At 50.2% G+C, this 19,772-nt stretch overlaps 1 protein-coding gene across 4 annotated transcripts in view; it reads right to left on the bottom strand.

The window, feature by feature from the left end:
- Eef2k (eukaryotic elongation factor 2 kinase) overlaps positions 1 to 19,772 on the bottom strand; it is a 59,617-nt gene that overhangs the window by 7,572 nt on the left and 32,273 nt on the right. For 2 of the 4 annotated variants that reach the window (XM_028867839.2, XM_037211007.1), the window contains exons 4-16: positions 18,075 to 18,135; positions 14,991 to 15,028; positions 14,470 to 14,641; positions 14,180 to 14,329; positions 13,255 to 13,387; positions 12,865 to 12,992; positions 12,132 to 12,333; positions 10,314 to 10,381; positions 9,113 to 9,181; positions 8,124 to 8,186; positions 6,168 to 6,302; positions 5,838 to 6,026; positions 2,606 to 2,730 (exon numbers count right to left, since the gene is read on the bottom strand). In XM_028867839.2, coding sequence (XP_028723672.1) covers positions 2,606 to 2,730; positions 5,838 to 6,026; positions 6,168 to 6,302; positions 8,124 to 8,186; positions 9,113 to 9,181; positions 10,314 to 10,381; positions 12,132 to 12,333; positions 12,865 to 12,992; positions 13,255 to 13,387; positions 14,180 to 14,329; positions 14,470 to 14,641; positions 14,991 to 15,028; positions 18,075 to 18,135 — 1,533 coding nt within the window. The remainder of the gene's footprint in view (positions 1 to 2,605; positions 2,731 to 5,837; positions 6,027 to 6,167; positions 6,303 to 8,123; positions 8,187 to 9,112; positions 9,182 to 10,313; positions 10,382 to 12,131; positions 12,334 to 12,864; positions 12,993 to 13,254; positions 13,388 to 14,179; positions 14,330 to 14,469; positions 14,642 to 14,990; positions 15,029 to 18,074; positions 18,136 to 19,772) is intronic. The other 2 variants (XM_037211008.1, XM_037211009.1) reach the window with 2 other exon arrangements.

The following is a 19,772-nucleotide window of genomic DNA, read 5'->3' on the forward strand; positions in this document are numbered from 1 at the left end:
ACCAGTAAACGAGGGTCGGTGAGTAGCACATGTGGCCCCTCCCTCCAGTCTACGGAAGCCATTTCTTTCTCTGTCTCTCTGTCTCTGTCTCTCTGTCTCTCTCTCTCTCTCTGTGTCACTCACTAGCTTACAGCACCCAGGACTCCCAAGTGGTCCTCCCTCCAAGTACTAACCAGGCCTGAACCTGCTTAGCTTCTGAGGTTGGGTGCATTTAGGGTAGTATAGGGCTGTACACACCATTTCTCTTTTAATGAGAAATATGTCAAAGGATTAGTAGGCTTAATGTAAAAAGAGTTCTAACAAGTCAACATGGCTTCAAGTAAAGTTAAAAGTAACAATAAATATTAAGTTTTGAAACTAGGAACAGAGCCAAGGACGTAGGTTAGGGAGAGCCCTTGCGGGAAGACCCTGAGATCGACCCCAGCACTGTGACTAAAGAACCAACAGAGCAGACTGAGGATGGGAAGAGGACGCAGGTAGCAGCGACTCTTCAAGGACCTCAGACGGAAATCTTGAACAGCTCGCCCTCTACCCAGCAGACACTAAATTTGTTGTCATTTGGTCTGACACAAGCACGTCAGGTCATTTTTGTTCCCTCGTCCCCAGGATACTCTGTCAGAAGCAGGCTCCCACACAGTGCTCAGGAGACCCAACACAGACCCAGGCTCTACCTCTGCTGCTTATGGTACAGGCTGAGTACCCGTATTCCAAAAGTCCAAGATCCCAAAGGCTCCAGACCTGGAGCCTTCTGGGTGCCAGCATGCCACAACTGGAAAATTCCAGATGATCCCATGTGATGGGAGCAGTCATACTGCAGATGTGCTAAAAATGGAGTGTTACTTTCAGGTGATGTCTGTAAGGTGTGCAGGAAACACGTGAACTCAATATTGAGACTTGGGTCCCATGCTGGAGGCATCTTATGCATATGTAAATAATCTCTTCTCTCTCTCTCTCTCTCTCTCTCTCACTCTCTCTCTCTCCCTCCCTCCCTCCCTCTCTCCCTCCCTCCCTCCTCCCCAATCTGAAACCCAACTGGCTTCAGGCATTGCAAATAGAGAATACTCAACCTGTAGGTAACTGCAGGCAAGTCTCTTCATTTCTCAAATACTTGCCACACCTATGCCACTCATCCTGAGAAGCAATGAGCTGACCCTGTACTCTACACCATGAAGAGGTATAGGAGAGTTCTCTGTGACATCGGATCATCCTATCAAAGTGCTGCTCAAATAGTACTTGCTGCTGCAGACACCTGGCATATGGAGGCCAAATGTCACGGAGTCCAGTCTTTGACTCTAAGAGCTTGATATGAAAAAGCCATAGACCTGACTTTTCTTTGGATCCCAGTGAAGGAGAAGTCTCTGTGTGTGTGTGTGTGTGTGTGTGTGTGTGTGTTAGTGGACATGTGCATGTGCGGAAAGCCAAATGGCAGAAGACAAATGAGTGTCATTCCTCAGGTGCCATCCACCTTGGTTTTTGTTTTTTCCTTCTTGAGACAGGGTCTCTCATTGACCTGAAACTTGCCAATGGCACCAGGGATCCACCAATTTCTGTTCAGCTTTTTCTAAATGAGTTCTGGGGACCAAACTCAAGTATTCATGTGCGAGGCAAATTTATTGATCAAGCTACCTCCCCAGCATAGGAGATGATGCCACTCAAGAGAAGATGCCTGCTCAAGGATGCATCCTTTTTTTCCCTTGATTTTTTGAAACAGGGTTTCTCTGTGTAGCCCTGGCTGTCCTGGAACTAGCTCTGTAGACCAGTCTGAGGCCCTAGGTTTAATCTTCAACACTGCATCATAAGAATACAAATCATGAGTGGAAACACATGAACTATGAACCAAGGGCTGAGGGACCCCCAACTGGATCAGGCCCTCTGAATGGGTGAGACGGTTGATTGTCTTGGTCTGCTTGGGAGGCATCTAGGCAGTGGTACCAGGTCCTGTGCTCATTGCATGAGCTGGCTGTTTGAAACCTGGGGCTTATGGGGGGATGCTTGGCTTGACCTGGGAGGAGGAGACTGGACCTGCCTGGACTGAGTCTACCAGGTTGGTCTCGGTCCTCGGGGGAGGCTTTGCCCTGGAGGAGGTGGGAATGGGGGGTAGACTGGGGGAGGGGGAGGGGGAGGGGGGCAGGAGGGGGAAGAACAAGGGAATCCGTGGCTGATATGTAGAACTGAATGGTATTGTAAAATAAAATAAAAGGAAAAAAAAAAAAGAATACAAATCAAAACAAGAGGAGGAAAAGGCAGTCAAGATCACCCCAAATTCTACTCTCTATGGACAATCACACTGATCTTCAGGTTTTTTTCCCCAAGCAAGTCTTTACATATGCAGGCAAAATGGCTGCCATCCATTGCAAGCTTTATGTATGAGGCACTGTGGGGAAAGGTATTTGATCTTCATGGCGCATTAGAGACAGATACTATCATTATTCCTATTTCACCAAATGAAGAAACTGAGGCCAGGGAGGTAAAGTAACTTGCTGAAGATCCCTGAGTTGATAACAAGCAGAGCCAAGGCTAGAACCCATGTCTGTCCCGAACCAAAGAAAAAGCAACCTGTGTGGCCCAGATTACCCCAACATCAACCAAGTGACAGCCATACTACCTGTCTGGGCTGAGGTTCAGGCCAGTGTCAAAAGCTCGGGCCACTAGGATCATGGACTGCCTGTCACCGGCTTCTGCTGCCTTCAGCAAGTAATCAAAGCCTTTTGTCTTGTTCTCTTCTGTCTCCTGTCACAGAGAAAAGGCACAAACAGCAAATGAGTGTGTGGGGGAGACTGCAAAGGCTCCCTCGTCAACCTCCAGTTTAAGTTGCGAGAGTTCTGGGCTGGAAAGCTCATGTCCACAGCGCTTAGTGTATGATGAACTTGTTCCGCTATCCCCACCATGGATTTAAGAAACTAAACTTTTGTCAGGTGTGGTGGGGCATATACCTTTAATTCCAGCACTCAAGAGGCAGAGGGAGGAAACCTCTGAGTTTGGAGCCAGCCTGGTCTACAGAACGAGTTCCAGGACAGCCAGGGCTACACAGAGAAACCCTGTCTCAAACAACACAAAACAAAACCCTGCATTTGTATTATGTTTACTCATTTATTGTGTGTGAGTTTGCATGTGCCACAGTGCCATGCATGAAAGTCAGAAGACAATTGTGAGAGTTGGTTCTTTCCTTCCACCACGTGGGACCCAAGGACTGAACTCAGGTTGTCAGGGTTTGTGCCGGTGCCTTTACCACTGAGTGATCTGCTGGTCCAATTTCAAAATATCTTAACCAATCCAAAAAAGAAACACCATACCCCACAAATCATAAATTTTCCCTCTATCCTTTTCTCTCCATCCTACCCCAACCACAGGCAATGACCCGTCCACTTTCTGTCTCTGTGGACTCTGGGTGTGTCACACATATGGAACAGAATGATATAACATGAGGTGAACTGTGTGTGTCACACATATGGAACAGAATGATATAACATATGGTGGACTCTGGGTGTGTCATATTTATAGAATAGAATGATGTATCGTGTGGCCTTTTGTGCCTGGCTTCTGTCACATGGGTTGCAGCATATACCTGGACTTCATTCTCTCCGGATCAAACACTGCTCCATCTCATTGTCTTTATCCACTCATCCACTGATGGGAGAGCAATGCTGCTGTGACATTCATGTACATACATGCAGATGAATAAGTGGGGATACACGGCTGTTTCAGACAGGGTCGTACCATGCAGCTCAGGCTGACCTGGAATTCACAATCCTTCTGCCACAGCCTTCTGGGTACTGGGATGACAGGGCACAGCATTATGCCTGGCTTTGCATATGGGTGGGTTTTTTTGTTTTTTGTTTTTTTTGAGACTGTAAGAGACAAGGATTCTCCCCAGAGCCTCCAGAAGAAGCACATGGTAATTTACCAGGGTGTGGTAATTTGTTATGAGGGTCTCAGGTAACTGGTACACTTCTGAAATTATATCTGAGTAGCTGGGAAAATAGTTAATTTACTATTTAGAAAATGAGAAGATAGCCCTGGTGGTGTAGCTCAGTGGTGAGAGTTTGTCTAGCATGTGCAAAGTCCTGGATTTTACCCTCAGCAAAGGAGAGAAAGGATGAAGAGTATGAGAAGGAAGAAGGGAAGGGTGAAAAGGAGGGGGTCATGAATATGGAAGGAAATGGTAGGAGAGATATTTTTTGCTGTCAATTTTTTTTTTGGGGGGGGGGAGAGACAGGGTTTCTCTATGTAACATCACTAGCTATAATGGAACTGCCATGTAGACCAGGTTAGCCTTGAACTCAGAGATCCGCCTGCCTCTGCCTCCCATATGCTGGGATTAAAGGCGTGTGCCACCACCGCCCAGCTAAACGTTTTTATATTAAAATTAATAGGGGCCAGCAAGATGGCCCAGTAGGCAAAGGAACCTGGCCTCAATCCTGACAGTCTGAGTTTGACCCTCGGGACTCACATGGTAGGGAGAAGCTATTTCCACAAGTTCTCTGATCTCCATGCACATTGTTGGGATGTGCATGAGCGCTAATAACTACCACGTGCACATGAACACTTAAAATAATACATCCATTACCTGTTCAAAATGTGAAACCAAGGTCTCCAGCACATTTCTCCCTCCTCTGCTAGGCTGGGATCCACCCTGTCACTGGCCACACACAGCTCTGAAGAGGGCTATGCCCTGGGCCTGTGTTGAGTTCAGCTTTGTCTAGGCTCCTGTCTAGTCACAGCCTCCGCCACCAGATAGGACAGATGGCCACAGATAAGGACAGACACACCCACCAAGGCCTCTCAATCTCTCTCCCAGGAAGCTTTTCCAGGCTCTGACCCCCGGAAACTATATTCCTAAGCTTTTGTAGGCCCTGCCCTACAAAACCTCTTTCCTCCTGCGCCCAAGGGCCAGGAAAGGAGGGAGGGGGTAAATCCGATAGATACCTTTTCTGCCACGTCACCATCTCACTGCTTCAGCTCCCAGCTGGCTGACTCTTCAGCCCCAGCTCCTGTACCGCCTCACCCCCACATTCCGGCGCCAATGACCTGTCGCCACTTTGCTTCTCAACTCTAAGCTTTGAGTGTGTACGGTTTCTCTAAGGGCACAGCTCACCTCCCTCACTCGGCCTGGCTCATTCCCACCCGGCCTTTCTGTCTCACATGGCCAGCCCCCCTTTGTCCATCCATCCCTGCATGAATGAGAAGCTCCTGAGTGCCAGGCTCTGCTGCGGCTGTAGCACTGTGGCCTGAAGCATGGTCGATGGAGAGGGTCATATAGACCCATCAAAGCCTCCTGGAGGGCTCTTCCTCATTTATTTCCTCCAGGACTTGCTTCTCCTTGCATATCCTGTCATTGATTCCCTGGACCTGGAACTTGTCACCTCCCACTTACTGACCAACAATGGAGATCAAGTCTACCTCAGAAGTAATTAATCCTAAACCAAAAATCAGATTTATTTATTTTTTTTTTTTTAAGACAGATTTCTCTGTGCAGCTCTGGCTGTCCTGGATCTCACTCTACAGCCCAAGCTAGCCTCAAACTCATCATCTTCCAGCCTCGGCCTCCTGAGTTCTGGGATTACAAGTGTGAGCCTCCATGCCTGTCTGCCCACAAGTGTCCTCCACAGTTGAAGCTGGGTACAGTGGCCCACACTTAGAATCCCAGCACTCAGGAGGGACAGGCAAGTAGATCTTTGTGAGTTAAGGCCCGCCTGGTCTACAGTGAGTTCTAGGACAGAGCTTACATAGTCAGGCCCTGTCTTGAAAAAACAAACAAAACAAATCCTCCAGTAGGCGACCACCAGGCTGGGGGCAGTAAGTGACGGGCTGCCCGAGCCCTCCACACATCCCCTCACCTTCAGAGAGACATCAGTCAGGATGTGGTGGGGCAGCTGAGAATACATGAGCCCCAGGCCCACGATGGCCTCCAGTTCTCCCAGGTCAGCTGCATGCTCCAGATGGAAGATGGCTGACTCTCGGTCCCATTCCTCATTCTTCTCGCAGAAGCGCCCCCCCTCGTGGTATCGTACCATGGCCAGATGGACCTGCCACAGAGACTGCAGTGTTGGTCTGGCTGCCTGGGAGGCCCAAGCCATGCCCAGGGGCAGCCCAGCCAGCCTGCAAGAAGAAGTCATTAGTGGAGAAGAGGAGTGAGTCCTGGGCTCTGGAACGGGCATCACCCATACCTTCCCCAAAACAGACTTCCCGATTTTCCTTTCAAGGTTCAAAGCATTTAGCCTTTGCACTTCAAGGGCCACAGCCGAGGGCCTCGGCCGGTGCAGGCGGGAGGGATTGAGCAGGTTCCACGTCTCCACACAGACCTGATGGGAGAGACCAGGTGGATAGAGTTTAAAGGTCAGAAGTGAGTGGCTGGGACCAGATGTGCTGGCACAAGCAGCAAAGCCACCATGAAAACAGGAGGCTGGCTGGCAAGCAAAGGGAAGGAACCCCAAACGGCATCAAACTTTACTGAACAAGACTGGCCCCCAATTCTTTTGGCTTGTTTCTGACAATTTGAACAAGAGCCTTGTTATGTAGTCCAGATGGACCTTGAACTCACTATGCAGCTTAGGCTGTCTTGCATGCATGATCTTTCTTCCTCAGACTCTAAAGTGCTGGGGTTACAAGGAAGCACCCCCACCCTGCGGGGCTTCAATTCATTCATTCATTCTTCTTCTTTTGTTTTGTTTTATTTCTGTGTAGCCCTGACTGTCCTGGAAATCACTCTGTAGGCCAGGCCAGGCTGTCCTCAAACTCATATTCAACTGCCCCTAGCTCATGGGTATGGATAGAGGGCAGCAACAGGACACAATGACCAGCAGACGAGACCACAGTGGCCCTGAGAAACACTCCCCCCATTCATCAGGCCAGAGCTGCAGCCGAGGTGTGCCACCAAGCCTTCTCCTAGGCTCTTCCTCATGCCAGGCCCCTGCAAAGACTGACTCCCACAAACACACTTGCTTTCTCTGTGAGTCACCCAACATGAAGTGAGCAGCATCCATGGGGCACTTCATGGAACACAGGCAGCTAAATGCCCTGCAGCCCTGAAGCGAGAAGGACCCAGCCCAGCACCCCAACAGTGACTCAGCTGAGAAGGCAACTCTGTCCTGCTCCAGGCTGAGAAGGCTTCATCTGGCCATCAGCAGAGGAAAAGGAATGAGGCCAGCTGTTAGAGGGTGCCACGGGGCTCCGGATATGGGGAACAGGCTTTAGGGGGAGGAAGGACTCTGCAGGCAGGAGGGACTCAACTTAGCAAACAGTGAGAAGTGTGATGTTCACAATGTGTTTGAGAATCCAAGAATAACAAGTGCAGAAGGGCTGGCCTTTCCTAAACATGCCTGACAGCAGCCATCACTGAGACACTTGTCATACAGTGGCCAAAAGACAAGGGCACTAAAAACAGTGGGTGAAATTACACCCAGCTCACGTTTTAAGTATATATGAAACATACGCGATGAATCTCATGGTTAGAGTTTGGGTTCCTCTCAAGTTGTCTAATTGTGTATATGCCAAGTATCCCCAAATATATATAAAATGTGAGATTGGGATGATGGTTCAGTGGTTAAAACATTTGCTGTACAAGTATGAGGCGTGAAGTTCCTGTGCCCAGAAGTCTGGCAGGAGTGGCAGTCTGCCTGTAATTACAGCCCTACAAGGCAGAGATGTGAGCCCCAGAGCAAGCTGACTAGTAAAACTAGCCAGATCGGTGAGCTCTGGGTTCGTCTGAGAGACCTTGCCTTGAAGAATAAGGTATAAAAGCAATAAAGGGTATTTCCCAATATCAACCTTGGATTCCACATGCATGGCCACACACATGCATGTACACACATGAAAAGGGGAAATGGAGAAATAATCTGAAATCCAAAGCATTTCTGATCGCAAGCATTTTGAATAAGGAACACATTCTGGAGCATCCCGGGAACTGGGGGAAAGTTGCCCAGGACTCTAGGTTTCGCATATGAAAGAATCTTCCTTCTTCCAGGACCATCTCTTTCCCCTCCCCAGGAACCTCTTGCCACCTTGCCCAGGACATTACTCTTGGCAAAATGGATATGCACAAGGTGGAGGGGGCAGGCAGTGTGTCGGGAGGAGGGCAGAGCACGTGAGCCGGAAGAGGCAGGCCTGTTCCCATGGGTACATACCCGTCCACAGCTGCCCAGGCTGTCCTCATCGGATTCACGCCTTTGGTTGTTGTTAGAGTGGCCCTGCAAGGGAACAGAAAATGAGAGATTGTAGGGGGAAGACCTTCCTCGCAGAAGCCAATTCCTGAGGAGCAGGACCAGCCCTCCCAGGGTCCCTCCTCCAGGACACTAGTCCAGCACTCCCCAGGTGAAGCTGGAGCCATCGTCTGCAGAGCTGATGAGTTCAAAGTCTTCTGGTCTCTGTCTGTATGAACAGACTGAACTGACCCCAGGGTACCGGAGTTGGCATGAAGCCACTGGAGAAATAGTGGCTAGTTCTTCCTCTGGTCTACCTTCCGCCTGTATCCTTCATGTTCATAATTATATAGCTGAGACCAGGGCCTTCCATGCACCAGGCCTTACCATACAGGTTCCATTTTGGTGCATGGTGAAGTCTCTGAGGGGCTGAGAGTATGGAAGCCACCTCCACTCAGAGACAGCTGGGAGGGAAACTGAGGAAGCAGGGCTGAGACTCCCCAGGACTGCCAGGGTTGTACCTTGGACCCTTCAGCTACATCAGGACCAGTGAAGCCTAGTACCCAGCATCCTCTCTGCTCAGCAACCAAACGTTCCAGCCCCGAAGATTTCTTTACCATTTTCTTGCCTTTGTTTTTTGTTTGTTTTATGGTGGTTGTTCTTCTAGAGACAGGGTATCCTTAGCCCAGGCTGGCCCTCTCCAGTGTGTGACCATGACCAGCCTGCTTGTCAGTTTTAATCTTATATCCAAGCCTCTCTCTCTTCCCCTTCCTCATCCCGGTCCACTTCACCCTCTTCCCTGCATCTGCCGCTCTCTGAAGTCTGGTTCGCAGTTTTTAAAAGTTTTGCCTTTAATCTTCTTTGTTCTCAGGACCAACTCTGATCTGCCTGTTAGCTTTTTATCCCAATGGATAACAACAGATGAGGCAACCAAGGTCTCTAGTTTTAGGGTCTGGGGTGGGGGGAGTGCTTACGTGTTCTCGGGGCTCAGGGTCATCCAGGTCACTTCGCTTCTCGCTTGGGCAGCCGCTGTCCCCACTGTCCTGCAGAGAGAGGACAAGCTGAGGGTGATGACTTCTGGAGTCACCTGTCCCGTTTCTTCTTCCTGCCTCCCGCTGGTCGAGGGACCGGAAAGCAGGCAAAAGCAGTGGCAAAGAACGCTGCAGGCCCTGGAACCGGATGCCTGGACACAACCCCTGGCTTTGATACTTGCCAGTCAAGACCTGGGCAATTGCTCAACTTATCTGAGCTTTAGTTTCCTTGGCTGTGGGATCCATTCTAGCACCTGCATTGAAGGACTGTTCTAGTTTGGTACAAAATGCACCCCCAAACGTTCCCAGCTAGTTGTACTATTGAGAGGTGAATGTATCGTGAGACTGCTAACCTCACCTGTGGGGTAACCCAGTGATGAGTTCGTAGCTGAATGGGGCACTAGGATGTGGGGCCTAGTTAGAGGAAGCAGGTCACTGGAGCACACCTTTGAATACCTTTTATCCCTCTGGTTTCTTTGCTGCCCCTGTTTGCTGGCCACCGTGAGGCGAGCAACTTCGGCCACACCCTTCTGCCCTTGTGTTCAGCTTCGTCACACAGCACTAAAGAAGCCAATTAACGTAGGGCCGAAGCCAGGAAACGGGGTGAGATAAGTCTTTCCTCGTTTATTTAGATTGTCTCTGTTTCCGTTTTGAGACAGGGGCTCATGTAACCCAGGCTGGCCTTAAACTCACTATGTCACCAAGGATGACCTTGAACTTGTGATCCTTCTGCCTCCACAAGTGCTGGGGTTACAGGTGCACACCGCTATACCCCGTTTCTGTAGTCCTGGGGATTGAACTCAGGGCTTCATGCGCTCTAGGCAAGTACTCTCTCTACCAACTAAGCACATCCTCAGCCCCCATCTAGTTCTAGAATAAAATCTGTTGTAAAGGGAGTAAGAAAAATCTATCTCATACATCTTGAGAACTAAGTGAGAAATAAATCAAAGCTCTTTAAAATACCAGCTGGCCAAGATGATGGTTCCAAACAGCAGCCCAAAACGAACTTGAACCTGGGTGGTGGTGGGGGGGGCAATCTGAGAGATGCTCAAAGCAGACCTGGGTGGGGCTGCCTCCATCAACCTAAAGCCCTCTCCCACACCCCCCTGGGGACGGCAGCGGAGCCTCCCTCCTCTTCACTCACCTGGTGATTGTCCATGCGGTCATGGTCTCTAGGGCCCATGTTATCGAGGTCACCAAACACTGGCCAATCTGAGCAGGGACAAGCAAAGGTGATGTAGGACATGCCCAAGAGTCGCATGTAGCCTGCCTACAGGACATGGCATCTGCACCAAACCTCACTGTGCAGCCCAACTTCTGGCAATCCTCCTGCCTCAGCCTCCCAAGTGCTGGGGTTACAGGTGTGCACCACCATATCTAGCATTTTACTTAAACTTTTTATTTATTTATTTTTGTTGTTTTGTTGTTTTATTGTTTTGAGACAGGGTTTCTCTATGTAACCTTGGCTGTCCTGGGACTAGCTCTATAGACCAGGCTGGCCTCGAACTCGCAGAGATCCGCTTGCCTCTGCCTCCCCAGTGCTGGGATTAAAGGTATGCGCCACTACTGCCCAGCTACTTTTAATTTTTAAAGAGAAGCACCACATAGGAAAAAGGTATTATCGCCCCTAAAGAGCTACAGTTCTTTCTCAATTCCTTCCAAGCCTGCCACTTGACAGCCATGGGATCTGTGTTTCTGTCACGTGCATAGATATACATGCAATGTGGGGAGTAGCACATCAGCTCTAAACAAAGTGCAGATATGATGGAAGAGAAGCCATGGTCATGTGGGGCCCAAAGTGTGTGTCACAACCTGGCTTTCGAGCCAACTGTCTGTCTCCCGTCCTAGGCAAGCTGCAGTCTGACCCATCTGGCCAACCTTTTTGCTGTTGTTTCAGACAGGAGCTCATGTAATCCTGGTTGTTGCGGAACTCACTATGTAGACCAGGCTAGTCTTGAACCCACAGAGATCCACCTGCCTCAGTCTCCCAAGGGCTGGAATAAGCAGGTGGCCACCACACTCAGCAGGCTGACATTGTTATTAAGTCTGTTACAATGCAGGCTGGGGAAATCTCAATGGTAGAGAACAGGCCAAGCAAGAGTGAGGCCCCTGTGTTCAACCCCAGCATGTACCCACGTACCCACAGTTCATAAAAACAGCTTTTACACTTTTAAATAGCTTTTTAATATTTTTAAAAAATATTTTATGGCATGTGCCTCTATCCAGGGGGCCATCTTCCAGCCTCAGCTTTGTTCCTTTGACTTATTGCTATTAACATGTTTCCTAATGCAGAATGACTCAGATTCGACCATGATGGGCCAGTAGTTTTTTATGGGCCAGTAGTTTTTTTTTTTTTTTTTTTGGTTTTTCGAGACAGTGTTTCTCTGTGTAGCTTTGCGCCTTTCCTGGAACTCACTTGGTAGCCCAGGCTGGCCTCGAACTCACAAAGATCCGCCTGCCTCTGCCTCCCGAGTGCTGGGATGGGCCAGTAGTTTTTTATTTGTTAGTACTTTACTTCTTACAAAGGTTGCCTTATGGGAGGTGTGGCTGTTCTGTTTTAGTTTTTGAGAGACTTAACTAGGTAGCGCTGGCTGGCCTGGAACTTGCTATGTAAATCAGGCTGGCCCCAAACTCAAGAGATTCCCCTGCCTCTGTCTGAGTCATGGACTGGTACCACCATAACTGGCTTACTCGCAGTCTGTGCCCTGTGCTTGTAATGACGTGGAGATGGAATGTTCTCTCCTGCGTTCTGTCAGATGCCGGCTTCACTAGCTTCACAAACCACACTGAGGTGGGTCGTCTCCTTGTCTACCACAGAGACGGTTTTCATGTACTGGGTGGCTGCATCTTGGGAGTTTGTCCTCTGCACTCACCAGTAGAGCCATTTTCTACCATGAATGAAACCTGTCTGGCGCTGCTCTACCTGGCGCCCGCCCCTGTGGTCACAACACCCAGGACTTACGGAGGTGGTCCAGTTTCTGGCTGTGAGGTGTGGCTGAAGAGGGGGAGGAAGGCAGAGAGTCAAAGGTCACGTCGCTCATGTTCTCATCCCCAGAGTTCTCTGAAAGGTGAAGGCGCAAGGGGGGTCGGCTGCCAGGGAGCGTCCTTATGCAGGGGCTCCCACATTTCTCCTCTGTCCCCCTCAAGATGGTCTTGGCTGATTGCTGGGGACATCAATGGGAATATTCATGTCATGAAAGCACTCTGTAGAGAATGGAGGGTTCCTCTGGACCCCAAAACCTTTTCATCCATGGCTTTTATACATGCCTAAGAGAGAATCTTACTGAAAAAGCAGTTCAGGATTAACCCTATGGTGTCCAAGAAGGGGTATATGGATGGAGCTCAAAGGGGCTACTAGCCTGTGTTTCCTAAAGTGCTGGCCTTGCTCCACGACACCCAGAGGTCAAAACTGTTTTTTGCCAATAGACACCTGAATTGGTTCTTGCGAGAAGAGTAAGCTGGCTGGTTCCACTGTACACACTTGGCAGGCCCAGAGGGCCAGGTCTAGTCACTCATTAGTTAGTGCACATGGGGACACACACACACTTCCTGTCACTTCTCTTTCTGCCTCTTTTCCTCACTCTGGTCACAAACGGGCCAGAGCCAAGACAACGCCATCCCACAGGATGCAGTGCCTGCCTTCGTGGTGACAGAATGGCCGGCCCCGTTGGAGTGAATTGCCACTGAGTACTCACCAACAGCTTGGTGCTCTGGTTCACCACAGCCTGCTCCCGTGGTGAGAGGTCAAAGGGCACAAGGCCCATGCTCTTGCAAATCCGGTTGCAGGCATGAGAATAAAAGAAGAGAGCCATTCCCCGGACACCTGCAGGCAGAACAGGGGTGTCTGGTGTCTTACTTTTGCTTAGTGACAAAGGACAGGGGGGACATGGAAATGTGGCCAGAACAGGCAGGAAAAAAAAATGCTGAACTGGAGGGGTGGGAGGTCAGACAAACCAAGTTCCCACCCCCATAACCTCAAGGGAGGCCCAAGAGTGTCTCAGGGTGTTCCCCTTGGATGGAGAAAGAGCTAACAGATTTTAGGGGAGCATGGTCTCCGTGGACCTGGGCTGGCTCTCCCCACTTACCGAGGTTGCCATCTCCAAAGTCAGTGCCTTTCTCAGTGTGGATCTGTGGGTCAGTGTAAAGGTCGCCCACACCCTGGATGTCCACCACAATCAGCTGGTGACCAGAACGCTCAAATGTGAAGTGGCTGAAGGCCTGTGTAGGGGACAGGAAGAGAAGGTAGTTGTAACAGACCAGATTGTGGACTAGGCAGATGCCGGCCTGCTGTGCCGCAGGCTGTAATACTTGGGTCCGCCCTGGTGAGGGCGTTCTCTGCAAGAAGAGTTTTATAGAGTAAAAGACAGAAGGATCTGCTCAACTCTGCAAAGACCTCAGGATTACAGGTTTATGGCCATCTTAGGGCTGCTGAAAGAAACCAGCACAGGGTGGCAGGTGTGTTGCTTAAAAAAAAAAGATGACTTGCTGGTTAAACCACTTGCCATGCAAACATGAGGACCAGAATCTGGATCCCCAGAACTCGGGTAAATGTTGGAGCAGATGGAGGTCTACCCTTAGGTCCAGCTTTAGACGGTGGAGATGGGATCCTCAGAGCAAGCTGACCACAAAGACTAGCCATGTCAGTGAGCTCTGGGTTTGACTGAGAGACCCTGAATCAAAGAACAAGGTGGAAGAGTGATTGAGGATGATCCCCAACATCATATGGCACACCCACAGGTGCACACACATGCAGACACACACGACCCATGTACACGGCAGACAAACACATGGAAAGGGGCGGGCAGTCTTTTTTAGGGGCTGGGGATACTGCTGTGCGGTAGGGCAGGTGCCTAGCATGTTGGAGCCCTGGGTTCACTCATGTTCCAATGGATGTGAGGAACCTCTGAGGATGTGAGACCCCACCCACAGGGATCTCCCCGTCTAGGGTTGAGCCTTCCCCAGGGGATGGAGGATGGGAAGTGTAAGCGGAGAGCAAGCCCAGGGCCTCACCTGTGGTGTTAGTCGGAGGTTGTCATCACGGACAAAGCCCGAGTTGGAGTTATACTTGATGTACTTGCCCTCAATGTAGTGCTCCAGGTGGAAGAGGGGCTGGCCTGGCCTGTTCTTTAGCTCAATAATGCACATCTGCATGATATCCACCTGGGGGAAGAGCAGGGTCAGGTGGGAGGACTGGACTGGGAGCACACTGCCCACCTGGGCACAGACCAGCACCCCGAGTTTCACCATCACCCTCGTAGCCAGCCAGCGGTGTAGGAGGGAGATAGGCGGGGCTCACGCACCTGCTTGGGGGGCTTGTGCCGATTGTACTCCTCCCCCCAGAGCTTGGCCTCCATCTGGAGTTGGACGTCCTCAAAGTACACGCTCCTGTCCACCGGCTCCAGGTAGCGTTTTGCCACGTAGTTGGAGGCCCCCTTCCATTGCTGGGCATGTAAAAAGTTGGAAAGTTTCTTCCTGGGGAAGAAAGACAAGGGGGAGCCTGTCTAGAACTCAGCAGTTCACCGCAGACACAGCCTCTCGGAATAACTAGGCCCTGTCTGACTAGGTGGAGGAAGAACAAGGTAGAGGGGTAGAGGAAAGGCAACATCCGCACCCCTCCAGAAGGGCTGAGGACCAGTGTCAGGGGCCTCCCATCCCATTCTCTATGCTCCAGAGCCCTACCACCGGGCCAGTGTGGGGTCCAACAGACACCGGATGGAGAACTTGGGCAACATGGAGGCCCAGACCACTTGTCTCCAGCCTTTGGTTGGAAATTACCACTACCCACGCCCCAGTCTTAGCTTTCCCAGGCCAAGTCACTTACGTCCTGAAGCACTCCCTCATTGCTCCGCGGCCGAAAGGCTGAAAGACAGGCAGAGTCATCAGTGCCCACATCCCGTGACCCCCACTGTCACTGCCTACCCAGCAAGGTGTCCCGCACATGACCTCAATCCTATAACCCTAGGCTGTCCCTCCTGAGCCTCAGTACCAAAGCCAGACAGGCCTTTCAGCCTGGAGACTGCTGGGATGAGGAGGACCCCTGATCCATCATCTCAACCCCACGGAAGAACCCACAGTGCTGGAGAGGGGCAGTGCATGACAAAGGGTGATTTTTTCAGTCCTTGCTTTTCCTCTCTGCTTCCCGGTCACCATCAGGTGAACAGGCCTCCTCTGCCACGAGCTTCTGCTGGAATGTAATGAGCCTACACAGGTCCTAAGCATCAGGGCCAACAGACCACGAACTGGAAGTTCTGAAACCATGAGCCAGGCGTGGTGACTCTCGCCTTTGATCCTAGCACTCAGGAGGCAGAGGCAGGCGGACCTCTGAATTCAAGTCCAGCCTGGTCTACAAAGCAAATTCCAGGACAGCCAGGGCTAGATAGAGAAACCCTGTCAAAAAAACAAAACAAAAGAAAACAAAAAACCCCAACAACAAAATGATTGTATAGAGAATTGTGTCCCAGGTATGAAAAGCTGAATAATGCTATCTCAAAATAATGCTATTTCAAAACAGAAGGGGAAAAAAAAGGCTCAGCAGTTAAGAACTCTGTCTGCCTTGCAGAGGACCTGAGTTCAGCTCCCAGCATCCATGTTATGCAGCTCAACCAACCACCTATAACTCTAGCTCCTGGGCCCTCTTCTGGCCTCTGGGGGGCACTGTGTACGTACACACACACACACACACACACACACACACACACACACACTTGAAAATATGAAGAAACAGAAAGAAGGAAAACAGTAAGAACAGAGAGAAGGGAGGAGAGGGCAGGCTACCTCAGTGACCACTAGTAACCTGCCACACAAAGCGCCAGGTCTATTCATTCAGCGAAGTGCTTACTCAGCAAAGAAAAAAATGGAAACTGTTGAGGCCAGAGAGATGGCTCAAGGGTTAAGAGCACTGGCTGTTCTTCCGGAGGACCTGGTTTCGACTCCCAGCACCCACACAGCAAGCGGCTCACAACTGTCTGTGATTCCAATTCCAGGAGACCCAAAACACTAATGCACATAAAATAAAATTTTTTAAAAATTATTTTAAAAAATGGAAAATGTTGAGTAAAAGAAACCACACTCAAAAGGCGCAATGACAGAAGAAATGAAAATCTTAGGACAGGGTTTGGGACAGTGTTGAGTCTTGGTGTGTGAGTAGTGACTGAGAGAAGCCTGTGGGGACACTGGTTATGTTCTGCTTCTCTGGGTGCTGTGCTAGTGTGTCTGCCTTGGGGACAGGACACTCATCAAGATGTATGCTTCGCTTGCTTCTTGGTGTGGGGATGGAACCCCGCACCTCCCACTTGCTGAGGACTTATACACCAATGAGGAACAGCTTCCCTGTTTCTCCTGCGAGTGTGTTACATTCTAAGAGGTCCCCTCACTGAGCAGGAAGAGCCCCTTTTTTCCAGTCCTGCTTTCTTTTTTCTTTGCAGGAGGCTGGTTGCAGCCACTGAATGTATTTAGTAGCTTGAACAAACAAACAAATAAACAAAAAACCAGGGTAGTGCCATGCAATCCGTCCATTGGCAGTGACCCACTGAGACGTCTTCATGACATCTTTGTATATGAAGGGCCTAAAGCTGAGCTATCTGCATTACAGAAAGTGTGTGTGTGTGTGTGGGGGGGGTTTCCAAGAGTTCGGGTGATGGAGGAATGGGGTGGCCAGGGAGGGTAAAAATGTTCCGAAACAGCTCCTCAGCTAGGGCTGGGTCTTCCTGGGCCATCCTCGGTCCATGCTGGGATTTGGGTTGGCTTGATCTGGAGCAGGACGTGTGAAGGTGTGAGCATGCCTCAGGGATTCGACCCCTGGTGGGCAGTCCATGCTCCAGCGTGTGGCTCCATGAACATAATAGAGTGGGTTCTATGGATTTAAACAGAGTATATGAAGGTGTGTGTGGGGGGGGGGTGGCGATAACATGGGGGAATAGTGGGCTGATCAGAACACAGATGTGCATATATGAACTTCTAAAACCATAAAGCGGGAGGAAGTTCTGGAAATGAGTGGTGATTGTTAAACAGCTGAAGGCCATTGAATTGCATGTGTTTCCCTTTCTTTTTGCAGTGCTGGGGTGGATACCAAGGTCCTGTGCATGCTAGGCAAGCATGCTCCCACTGACCTGCAGCCCAAGCCTGAACCGCGTAAGTGAAGTGAGCAGTGCGTGTGGTATGTGAGCTACATGCTAATGAACGAGTATTTAAAAACACAGAATGTTGGCTGGGGAGGCGGCTCGGTGAGTAAAATGCCTGCCGCCGAGCACGACAAAAGGAGCATCCAGGAAACCCCATGATAGAGAGAGAACCAAATGCCACAGGCTGCCGTCTGACCTGACCTCCACATGTGCACGGCAGCACACATGCCCTCACGCACGCATGCCCTCACATACAAATAAAAAAATAAAAAAAGTTAATAAGAATTAAAAAATATAATATAGTGCCAGGGAATGGCTCAGAAAGTTGAAGTGCTTGACACTTCGCCTGAAAACATGAACTCGGCCCCTGGGATCCGTATGAAGAAAAGAAAGAAAACAAGTTGTCCTCTGACCTCAACACACACACACACACACACACACACACACACACACACACACACACACACACTAAAATACAATTGAAAAAAATATGTGAATGATAACACAGGAAAAACCCCAAAGATAAAAATTAAAGTGGGTTCACAGTATGCATGCAGGAAACTGAGGCAGGAACTTGTGAGTTTGAGACCAGCCATAGCGAGTATGATACTACTTAGCCTGGCCTGCAAAGGACAGCTCTGTCTGTTTCTCTCACATGCACACACAATAAATAAATGAAAATAAAAAACAAAATTAAAGATAGCGGGAATGGAAGGAAGGCACTGAAATGGCTTGGGAAAGTCCCTACCAGGCCCTGTCCCCTCGCAGCTCAGGTTTCTGCTTACCTGAGATGCCATCTTGATCAGAACCTCGTCTTTCAGCCATTCCCCGGTGACAGCGTTGTACCTACAGAGATCAGACCCACCTAGAGCATCCTGGTCCTGCCCCTCACTAGCTCAAACACTCCTGGGCTCTCTATGGGCCTCAGGACCCAGCCTCCTCTGCACCTGGGCTAACAGGCTTGCTGAGTCTTGGGGGTGGGCTGTGGACACCTTCCTCCCTCTCTCCCAGGCTCTACCTGTGACCTCAGGGGGACTTGCCTTTCCTCAGACACACTTATTCCTTCTGTGTGGTGTTGCCAAGACCAGCACTCCCTGCCGAGCTCTTGCCTGGCTTGCTCTGCTCTTTCATCAGGCCATAACTCCACAAAACAGGCCCATGTCTGTCTTGCTTACCACAGGGCCTAGTGTGTGTAGATGCTTAATAAACACGCGCTGGATGGGTGACTGAAGATATAAATATCCTCATAACTGATCTATATAACTGTTAGGTCTCAGACAGTCCAACAAGCAGTCCACATATCCTATAGGACTATAGGAGGGTCTCTGAACATGTGGACTGCCCGAGACCTAACAGTAACAAACAGCAGGTCCCGGAGATGGAGGGAGGCAGCAGTCTCTCGATTTTGCCAAGCACTTGGGCCAGGAGCAGCCCACACAGGTAGATACAGCTCCCAAGGGGTAAGGACTGTCACAGTACAAGTAGGGGTCAGGGGAAGAGTCACCTCCGAGGCAAGATAAGAAAGAGTGTGGAGGAAACACCGAGGAAATGATAGAGGGAAGATGAGAAAAAAACAGAGAGGGGGGACTGATTAAGAGATGAACACGTGAGACAGGCGGAGAGAGATGTGGAGAGATGAACAGAGACGTGGCAGGAAAGACGATGAAGAGTAATGGACAACGGAGGAAGGAGGGGCGGAAGGGGGAGGGGTGGTTCCAGAATACCCCCATAGTCACTCTCTCAGGAATTCCCTTCCCAGAGCACATTTGGCAGCCTCCGGCCTGGTGGAGTTCCAACCTCAGTGAGTCACTACAGCAGGGACCAACCCTTATCTCTGGCCAGGGGCCTCCTGGTTCAGAACACCCAGACCTGGGCAAACAGGTTTGTCAGAACTGGCAACCTGAGCAAGAGGAACAAGCAGGACACCTCCCTAGGCTCAGAGGAGGAGGAGGGCTCTCCCAGGCTGCCAATCTGCCTGCAGCCAGTGGAGGCAAGCACCATGTTCTACACAGTCTACAGAGAGAGGGAGGCCACAGACGTACCACTCCCTTACCTCCACTCTGAGAGACACCCAGAAGCTGGGGAAGGGGGTCAGTGTGCAACCTTGAAAGGTCCTGCTTGCTGCTCACAACCACTAACGCCATAAAGGGAAGAGTCAGTCAGGACCAGTGGTGACAGACCTGTAACCCCAGCTCTTTCAAAGGTGAGGCAGAAGAATAGCCAGGTTGGAGGTCTGCCTGGGCTATATAGTAAGTTCAAAGTCAGCCTAGGCCAACTTGAGGAGACCTATCTTAAAAATGAAATGAAGGCTGGGAACGGGGGCTCACAGGCAGAACACCTGTCTAGTATATAGAAAGCCCTAGGTTCAATCCCCAGTAACAAGTAAGTAAATGCAGGAATGATTCAATGCCTAGTGCATCTAAAGCTCATGGAGTTCATGATATGCTGGGTTCTTTTTTTTTTCCCCCTTTGGTTTTTTTGAG

This window comes from Peromyscus leucopus, chromosome 1 (genome assembly GCF_004664715.2).
Source record: "Peromyscus leucopus breed LL Stock chromosome 1, UCI_PerLeu_2.1, whole genome shotgun sequence".
NCBI lineage: Eukaryota > Metazoa > Chordata > Mammalia > Rodentia > Cricetidae > Peromyscus > Peromyscus leucopus.